At 37.7% G+C, this 10,332-nt stretch overlaps 1 protein-coding gene and 1 long non-coding RNA gene across 3 annotated transcripts in view; one reads left to right on the forward strand and one right to left on the reverse strand.

The window, feature by feature from the left end:
- Positions 1-10,332, forward strand: part of ptprn2 (protein tyrosine phosphatase receptor type N2) — a gene marked incomplete at its 5' end in the record, with an annotated part of 140,991 nt that overhangs the window by 7,391 nt on the left and 123,268 nt on the right. Inside the window, 1 exon segment of the mRNA XM_014013339.1 lies at positions 9,262-9,312. Coding sequence (XP_013868793.1) covers positions 9,262-9,312 — 51 coding nt within the window.
- LOC106520987 (uncharacterized) overlaps positions 4,187-10,332 on the reverse strand; it is a 7,487-nt gene continuing 1,341 nt past the window's right edge. Inside the window, exons 2-4 of one of the 2 annotated variants that reach the window (XR_001310612.1) lie at positions 8,187-8,547; positions 8,034-8,111; positions 4,187-5,520 (exon numbers count right to left, since the gene is read on the reverse strand). This is a non-coding gene — a long non-coding RNA (uncharacterized LOC106520987). Of the gene's footprint in view, positions 5,521-8,033; positions 8,548-10,332 lie in introns of both variants that reach the window. The other variant, XR_001310611.1, reaches the window with a different exon arrangement.

Consider the following 10,332-nt stretch of genomic DNA (forward strand, 5'->3'; position numbering starts at 1 on the left):
GTGTGTGTGTGTGTGTGTGTGTGTGTGTGTGTGCTGTTGCAGTCCTTACTGATTTTGTTTTAAGATGAGTCTTGACGTTATTTTAGTTATTAAATCTGCTGATAAATATAGAGGATAAAATTGGTCTAGTTAAGGCCCACTTTTGGGAACACTGGGTCCTCACATGCGGATGCCACTTTGATGTCCTGTATCTTGTTCTTGATGGAAGGAGATTGAACAACACACGAGGTGAGATGGGGGTCTTTCACATTACGGAGGTCCTTCTTCTTTTCTCTCATCTTGAAAATGGTGTCAGAGGAGGGGAGCAGAACCCCTGATGATTCTCTCACTGGTTGCAGAGTCTTCCTGTTGGCCACAATGCAGTTTCTGTACAAGACGTGATGCAGTTTGACAATATGTTCTCAGAACYACAGAAAAAAGGCGGCTCAGAAATTCACTAAGCATTTTACAGACTATTTAAATCTAATAGTTCAGTATCATGTTTTAACATTGGATGTGGAAGGAGAAGTGTTTTTTGTCCTCTTTCCCAGCACAGTTGCAATTGTCAGGTTAAATGTTTGTAAGTTTAATGGGTTGCTTAGTCTGAAGATGGCATCTGTGTTAGCAGAGCCAGACTCATTATTAATAAGACAGTCACGAGGATTCAGAAAGGGCGCATGTTGAGCACAAGAAATTATCACCGCTATTTTAGCTGTAATTAAAGCAACAGCTTTCCTGTTTTGTCGTCGGGAGATGCTGATTAACGCTCAACACAGGAGTCACTGTCAAAGGGCCAAAGCAAATTTAACGGAAGTTTTTAAAAATGCTTTTGTTTCTATTTAATCTCACTGCTGTGTGTGTTGTGTGGTATATTAGCTATGTTTCTGTTAGCCGTTGGCTCAGAGCCGTTAATATGCAATTAGTTTGTATGGCCAGATCTAATTTACTGCTATGTCGATGGCTGACAGCGGTGGTGAATCCTGTCTTGTGTTAATAACCTGTTTATACGCCACGTGTCAGCAGTGTAATGAACTGTTGAGAAACATTAACTGCAACCTCACTAASGCCACATTTATTAATACTAGTTTCAAAGCAGCTTTTTATTTTTGACTCTTTTTGAATAAACCAACTGTTCAACTTTGGTACATCTTTTTTTCACTCTTATTTAATCAGCACTGGCTTTAGCAAAACATGAAGATGTATTAAGTAAAAAAAAGTTTTTAGTCAGTGTGTCATTGTTTTATACTGCTCATGGGTTCATAATATTTTATTAGATTTACCCTGTTATATAGTAAGACATTATCTCTACTTTTAAGAAGGCACTATTTAGAAGGACAATAGGGCTGCATGATATTAGAAAAACCTGTGATGTGCAAAAAGTGTTTAATACTGTGATGACGAAAATACTTGCAATACTTAAAGTATGCAGTGTTGTCTTTCTGTGCTGGGTTCAGAGCCAAAATGCAACAACTAATACATCATTTCCATTACAACATGACAGTTTTATTTTTTAAAAAGTGAAACTAGACACAGTTGCTATAGTAGCAGTGAAACAAGACTGAGTGCAATTCTTACGATTTGATGTGGTATCTCAGGTCCGTTTTGTTCATCAGACCGACGAAGTCCTCTCGGCTCACTGTATTCATTGACATCATGTCCTTCACCAAATAATGTGCCTCTGTTATGTTTTTGTACCACTTCAGTGTTTTCTTATAAGAAATCCCATTTACAAAACTCTGGTACAGAGACATCTGCAGTGCTGTTGTGCTCTTGTCTTAATAAAGTTTGCATTTACCTTTGGGGTAACACTTTACAATAAGGTACACAAAAAAGCTTAACTACTTAGGAACTAGTCAGTAACTACTCAGGGACTATTGAGTAGTTACTGAAGACACCAAAGAATAGTCTCTTTTGAAACCAAAATATCTTAAATAAGGGATGTGCTGTTTGTTTTTTTAATCACGAGTTCTTTGTTGCRTACAATTTCCTCACTTATCTTTCTCTCAGCCATCGTGACTCTCAGTCGTTTGCGATCCACCCATGTCTACATCTAATGWAAAGAGATCCATYCAATTGACTAMATATGTGAACRTCTCCATTTGATTGCTCAAATACTTCAATCCTCTGTGTGATTGACAAAATGCATTAATACGAACATTTGAGCCAASCATTTATTGCAGTTTTCATTTTTTTGCAAAATGCCAATAAATCTTTGATAGATCGTGCATCCCTACAATCAAGCTTCCTTCATTTGTGAAAAAACCCCACTCTTTACCAACAGCTGCGCACTAAATAACAATAAAAAACCCTATTAGTGCTCAAAAGAAATGGCTTATATCTGGTTCAAAGTCTATAATACATTAGCTTAATAGCATGTTTTATCTATTTTYGTACTATTTTTAAGTGAGGTTTAAACAACAACAAAATTATCTATGACATAATACACATTTTATTACAAAAAATAACTAYATCAAACCTTTTTCGTAAAAGAAAATTTAGCTATTGTTATGAAGATTTTTACATGCATTTTATTTTACTTACAAGAATGGCCTATTAACTGACACAAACATTGTTTTCAGTTTTTTAAAATTCAAATTACAATAATATTTCAAGTGTTAAATTATTTCTGCACATCCTCATTGACTAAATCTATCAAMCTATTGTGACCAGACAACCAAATGGAGAGTTTTATGCTAATAAACGTATTTCATCCTGCAGGTTAAAAGACAAGCAGTTTCCCGTGGAGTTATGAAACCAAACAGGCTTGTAGAATCTCATTTTCCCTGCATTTGCGTGTCCCTTGGATTTACATTTGAAGCCCATTTGAGCACAGAGGTTTTGGAATCCWGCAGTTCTTAGCCATTTAATTGAGGTTCGAGTGGCAATTACAGGAGCTAAACTTTTATCCACATGCTGAGGAGTTGATATTTTCCCTCCGGGTCAAGTTTATGTTGATTCACTTTGAGCCCCTCGAAACATTCGACAGCGGATGCTAAGCTGTTTGACGTGCTCCACTTCTGCACTTCAACACTCAATCACACCTCAGATGAGGGAGTGAAATCAAATGTCTGCACCACTCAGAGCAGGTCAGTGAAAAGGTCAAGCTGGCCTATTTCTGGGTCCTCCGTTGCCGCAGTAATGCCATCTTTAATTCATGGCCGTTGTCTGGGCTGTCGCTTGGAGCTGGCAACTGAAGTGACTGAGAGCGACCTGCCTGACTGGGAATTCTGAAAGAATTGTGTTTGGTTACACTCCTGCAGATGTCAGGTGGTCTCAGGTGGTGTCGGGTCCTCTCTTCAGTCACAGTGACCTCAAATTTTGGGCTTCAAGCTCCTGCAAATTATTCACGTTAAGGGCTTTCAGATTTATTCTCTGATGCATCACACTTGCCCTCAAGAAAAAGGTCTACTGTTTGAAAAGGCACTTCTTCTGTAGTGCCAAAMTTTCAAGGATGTTTTTAGTAATATTTCATTGTCATTGAATTGTAAATTAGAAAGATATGAGCAATTAACATTTGAACTGCTGTCCCAATAGGTGCAGAAAGTTTGTCATTGTCTTTAATAAAACAATAGTAGYGATCTTAGATGCTTACTATGTGTACAAATGCAACACCGTGCCATCATGTKTGATGTTTACACTGTATGCTGTTATTCATATGAAGATTTTTAGCCAGGATGATGAGATTTTTCTAAAACACTTTCCATTCATCTCAGTACTTGGCCAAGAAAAGGTAGCAAAGTTTCAATTGGCGGGCAGTAATGTAATTGCCTGTGTATGTGCATGTTTTTGTTTTGGTGTGTGGACATTTTTTGACATTACACAATGATCACGAGGACAGTTGCCACACAATRGTAAAACCTCATTTGTGGGTTTAGGGCTGAGGTATGAATTGTATTTAGGTTAGGTTTAGGGTTTGGTCTGAGCCACTCTCCTCATCATATGAGGGGAGTGGGTTAGAGAARATGAGTCTGTGATCAGAATGTCGCTGGTTCAAATCCCCAAACCAACCAGCCCCACTTTGGGCCTTTGAGCACGGCCCTTAAAKTGCCTGTGACATGCATAGTATTCAAATACAAAAAGTCAAAGAAAACATCYTTATATTTAAGAAAGTTGGAACAATAYACACGATTTGACTCATTTYGTCCCTTAACWGGCATATTTTCTTTTGAACTTSMCTCAGCCAAAGTGAAACAGGAAGACTGTAGAAAAGGAACAAAATAGTGAAATGTTTTTTTTCTTGGCTGTTTCTTAGCAGCATGTGTTTATTAGCAAAATATTTCATGAGCCACTAGACAAATCTGAATGCAACTCTCAAAAATAATCTGTAGATGTACAACTATAACTGATTATGTTTYGGAGTTAACTCGATTCAAAATGGCTGCCATAACCCTCTGCCGTTAAAACCTGGAATGGCACTAACTCAGTCAGTTTTTTAAATATTGAGCTAAAACTAAGCATGTTTGAACCGAGAGTCGTCCTCAACATATACTTTAAGGTCTCAAATTCTGTGATGTCTGTATTGAAAACTGTTGTATGAACTGTTGGAATCAACACTTWTAGCAAAATATCTGATGAACATGGAGATGGATTTCACTGAAACTTTCAGAAAGTGGATGCACATGTACAGATGGAGTAAACTGTTAATCAGTCACTTTAGCAAATTTGGCACATTAATAGCTGCGTTTTCCACATCACTCAGCACTAACAGATTATGCAATACTTCTGTTTAAAACTTTGGCGTGCAGCATAACAAACATTACTATTGCTAGTTTTATTCACTTATTTAGGTATTACTCAACAAATTGTATATTTTTCCTTGTTTATTTTTTCAAAAGCTCACTTGTTCACATGCAGTAAATTTTGCTGGTTTAGCTCAACAACCAAATGTACACTTACCCATAATATTACAACAAACCTTATCAGATAAATGACAGTTTTGTTGGTTAAAAGCTAATTATTTTTGGTGTTGAGAAAATGAGTTCCTATTCAAAGAAGTGTTAGAATAGTGTCCTATTCAAATGAAAATCTGGAATCAAGGAGTATGATGAGCATGAAAATTAGCTGATCTTATTCCATGAAGCTCTTATCAGGAAAAAAACCTGCTGGAGTCAAAAGCTTGGGGGCCTTTTTTAAATTTTAACAGATGAGCCTAAACAATAAAAGCTGTTTATATCTTTTTAAACGGTGTCAACCTTATGCTATTTGCTTGCAGGTGATGGTCTCTACTGTCCCTGCTCCAGTCAGCCTTTTTTCCCTCTCCCCTCAATTTACTTGAGCTCGTATTGCCGTTGTCACCCTCTGCAGAGCTCTGAAATGGCTTTTTTGGCAGGCAGCACAGGTGTATGTGATTAGAAATGAGTCAGACGTCCTTGGTGGCAGTCTATATTTAAGGTAAAAGATAGGTTGTTGGCCCCAGAGAGTGAATGAATTATGTCTTTAACTGCAGCAGGCTCCGGGAGTGGATGTCCTCTCTGCCWGGCTCCCAGCATCCTCCTTGGCCCCTCAGACATTGCAGATGGTTTCCCAGCACCGGCCAACCACCTGTGAAGCGAAGCAGCATAGAGTTTTCATTCAGCCTTGGGTTGAGCCTCTTTTAGGGAYGGATTTCATGTTAAAGGCAAGGTCAGCCAATCGCAGCCAGACCTAAATTCTGGCTGAGGTTTAGATTGATTGTAATAAAAAAAACACAGGAAGGATTGAAATGCTTTTGTCCCTGACTTTGTGAGATAACCTTTTTAGTATCCTGCTAAAAAACGAACTGTAAACCGACTGAATTCATTCACTGACCTGATCTGTCAGGATTCTCCCTTCGTACATTTTTTTTCTTTTTGTAAATCGGGTCAGGAGGAGGGGGAGCTTTTACAAATTTAGAACACATGCATTTGGCACCCAACAGGTACTACCACTCGCAAAAATTCTCACCATCTTAAAGTGCCTGTGACAKTCATRTCCTTCAAATCCCAAAAGTTAAAGAAAACATCTTTATATTTAAGAAACTTGGCATCATAAACACGATTTTACCCATATTGCCACATAATTAGGATATTCCCTTTGAACTTGACTCAGCTAAAGTAAAACAGGAAGTGACATCAAAGGGGAACTCATAAAGAAAATGAAATCCCTAGTCTTTGTTTAGAAACATTATTTGAACTCCGACTCTTCATCTCTMTCTGTTAGTGACTCAAAATAATCTGAAGAAACATCAGATTCTTCGTTACGGTCTGTGTTGTTTTGTTTTAGCAACACTCTRTTTACATTCAGGTATTCCCTTTGACATCACTTCCTGTTACTTCACAAGCCAATATCTCAACAACTGTTTGTCTCAGGGACATGAAATTTATTTTGAAATATTTTAGGAATGTCAGCTTTCCAAAAATGCATTCGTATGCTTTACAAAAATTTGGTGTCACAGTCACTTTAAAGTCAGTGGATAAAATAGCATTCATTTTAAATGGTAATTGCAAAATGACATTTAAAAATTTCACTTTTTAAAACTTATTGTTAAGGATTTGTGTTATCATTGCTATTAAAAAAATAGTTAATCTATTTGGATTATTAAAGTTACTGATTTTGTAAAACATTTATTGAATTATCGTAAAAAGTAATTTGTAATAATCAGCAAGTATGAGCAGATTTCAGCAGGTTTTGCGTAAATTAAATGTCAAATCTATTACGTTAAGTCTGTTAAATAATATTTGGAAGGAAACATTACCCTTATTAATGTTTTGAAGATTAGAGCTAAATTAAAACATGTAACCATGCTTTGTCAGGACGCTTCATTAAGATTTACAGCCAACCATTTTTCTTTGATTTACTACAAACATTTTTTTTCTCAGCCCGCAGTAATCAGCAGCATCCACTGTGATTGCATTTTAATTAAAAGGTGCCATTTTAATCATCTCTGGCATGTCGTCGCACAAAGAGGATGTACCATTATCAGTGCTATGTCCCTGCCTATCACACGCGCTCACACGTGCAAGCGCACACRTACACACATGATGTCTGACTCACTATGCTTGGCTGGGTGCGTCATTAGTTGAAAGTCGTAATTAATATTGAGAGCTGACAAGGCCTCCCAGAGAACCCATTGAATTATGCAGCAAAGTGATGAGGAGGTGAAGTTGAATGGACTGACACTAATTGCAGAGCGCTGAGATGCGCGGTCAAGAGGGACTGCCAGAGTCCTTCACCTCCAAGCGAGTGCTCCTCAGAAGTTGGGTCTTGTGTTTTCAGGCCAAGTGTAAAAATCCTGATAATTTGGAATCTATTAGATAACAACTGCAGCTCCTGCTGACACTAAATGTTTAATAAGGAGTCTGAAAACGGACAAAATTGACATATTTTTTTTCACATCCATGTGAAACCATAATTAGTAWMTTCAGCACGGTTCAAAACTCAAATRTATTCCATTCATTTTTGATCAGTATTTACAAACACTTCAAACTTATTGCATTTTATAACTGGGGGCTAAGGATGTGGACATAAACTTTACTTTTGTGTTCATAAATGCAGGTGATTGTTCTCTATGCAAAATGACTTAATCTGAACTTAGCACAGAAAGTAAGGACATCTGTTTGGTAGATTTTTACTTCATTGTAACAATGCTTCTTGACAATAAATTTTATTGCGGGCGCTTGATTGGCAGCACCTGGGGAAGATAAATAAATAAGCTGTTTGGCAGAGAAGATTTGGTAAAATGTTCATGTTTGCAACCCACATACTCAGCTCTACTGCTCGTCCCACAAATGCATGTTCCTTACAAATGTGGCACCAATTAAAAGGGAAATTAACAGACTTTGCAACGATTTAAGATTTATTGCCAAGAAGCATCGTTACAACAAAGAAGCAATCTACCAAACACACATCATTACTTTTGTTCTAAATATGTTTTTTTAATCTGACATCAATTGGAGCAACTTTAAAGTTTTATGAAAATATTTGGTTTGAAGACCCTGACCTGTGTGACATTTTAATCATTCCATTAAAGTGATGATTACTCTGTGTGTGTGTGTGTGTGTGTGTGTGTGTGTGTGTCACAGAATAAAATTCAGTACCTTCTTTTCAGATCAGGACATTCTGCCGTTTGTTCCAGAGAGCTGGGTGACCCCACGTCACAGTGATGATGCCTCACTCTGCATCATTAAATAGCCATTTTACTGACATATCAAAGCCATTACCTCTRAAAGGCATAATTTTACACACAGCACCTTCTGCTCCTAAACAAAATAGCTTTTCATTGTGTCTCTATAATCCCGTTCCCCCATCACAAATACAGCCTGTAAGAGAATAACGAGAGCAGAGTAATGATGTCAGAACGGGTAACGAGAAACTCAAGCAAACTTTGATGCATGGAAACTTTCTCTTTTGTCCGCACTCGTCCTGGTTATCTGTCCCTTCTGTGTCAATCGATTAACGGGCTTCGCATGCCCATCTTTTCTCATTATTAAAGAAGGCTGACAGAGACCTCTCCTCCTCCTCGACTTGTTCTCCTTTCACGGTCACGAGCCGCTTGCTTCTGTCCATCGAGGCCACTGGGCCAAGAGAGTGCATCCAATTCCATCACGCTGCCTGATGAAGCACAGGGAGAGAAATAACTAAGATAAAAGACACAAGAGGAACATCTAAGGCCTTGCTGTTTGCATTTCCTTGATGTGTTGCCAAACACATAAATACAGTTGGTTTAAAAGACTGAGGGACCGTTGCTCAAGCAACAATCTAAAGGTGCGTTTGAAACTCAAGAGTTATGATCTAATCCCACTAATCCCATTTTGATCTTTTCCCACCCCCCTCCAGAAATGCATAAATGCAGAGGATCAATTGTTCTGATTGCCAAACGGAACAACAAGTCCTCTTCTATTCACTGCATCTCCCTCGAGTGAGACACGAAGGGAACAGCTACTCATAATGCTTCCACCATCTGTTCTTTTATTAGTCTGGAACACTGATTCTTAGCCTGAGCATTAAAGTTCATTAATATTCATACAACACTCATATATGGAAGCGTTGCCAGTGGAGTCGGAGTATCAGTGTCGGAGACAGGATAGGAGAARCCGCTTTAATTGATGATTGATGGTTCTGCCATTAGCAGCAAAGCTCTTTGTCAGAGTTAATGTACTACTAGGCTGTACTTTTATAGAGCAGGGATGTACGTAGAATCTGCAATATTTAACTGAGAAAAGTTTTAAGCAAGTTTTTTTAAGTTTGTAACTCAGAGGTTGACATTACTTTGACCTCTTGAGCTGCATTTTAATTGGCTCTGCTTCCTGTTTCTCTCCCCTTCAGGTTGTCTGTTTGAAGATGAGCTCTGTGCTCCAYACGAGTTCTGCGTCAATGGTAAGTSTTAAACATCCACGTACAGTATGTGCTGTGTTGTCGGTTTTATGGGCATCAAAAATAGTTGTGGTGTTTTTAGAAGGGTTTAAATTACATTTATGTAATTATTCTTACAAACAAGAGTTAAGGTGCTATGTCAACCTTGCTATTCCTGTTTTTCTATGATTTAAAACAAGACATCAGCAGAGGGTCTGGACRCAGCCAAAGTGTTAGAAAGTTGCTGATGCTGCACGTTTTTGTGCTTTTGATAAAACAAAAGGGGATCAGAATTCTTTACTGGAATTTTCTGCTGTTCTTCAGYTAATTGCAGCTTTTTTGTGCACCTTTCAGCTCTTCAGCTATGTTTTAGCTAATTTGAGCTTTTTTCAGCTAACCTCACCTTTTTTTGTGATTTCAGCTTCTTACGTCTTCATTCAGCAGACATGGGCACTTTCTGTGTCTTTGTAATATTTTCAGCAATTTCAGCTATTTTTAAACTTATTTTTAAGCTAGTTTCAGCTCTTTTAGCTACTTGGCAAAAAATCTTTCAAAGGGATGCACCAATATGAAAAATTCAGCCGATATTGATATCCAATATAATTATTGCTGTTATGGCCGATAACTGATATTTACCAATATTGCACAAACACACAAATTATATTATACGCTCACCCTTGGGTCTTTTTTGATACTGTAAATAAACGACCAGACCTCTGACATGGCTCTCTACTTCAGTTATTCCTGGCTATGCAGCGTCAATATCACTATGATCAAACAGATGCCGCTCAAACAACCGTCTCCCCTCTCAAAACAGAAACACAAAGTTAAAAAGTGGGAAATCAAGATCGGACATTAATATCAGCCCAGTTTTACATATCGGGCCAATACGATATTCTAAAAAAATGACCAATATTGGCCGACACTGATATTAATGCCGATATATCATGCATCCCTAATCTTTCAGCATTTTTTAAGAAAAAGAAAGAAGAAAAAAGTGAAATGTAATGGAAAAAAGTGAAAGAGATTAGAAGATATATATAT

Source organism: Austrofundulus limnaeus, unplaced genomic scaffold, assembly GCF_001266775.1.
Source record: "Austrofundulus limnaeus strain Quisiro unplaced genomic scaffold, Austrofundulus_limnaeus-1.0 Scaffold100, whole genome shotgun sequence".
Taxonomy (NCBI): Eukaryota; Metazoa; Chordata; class Actinopteri; order Cyprinodontiformes; family Rivulidae; genus Austrofundulus; species Austrofundulus limnaeus.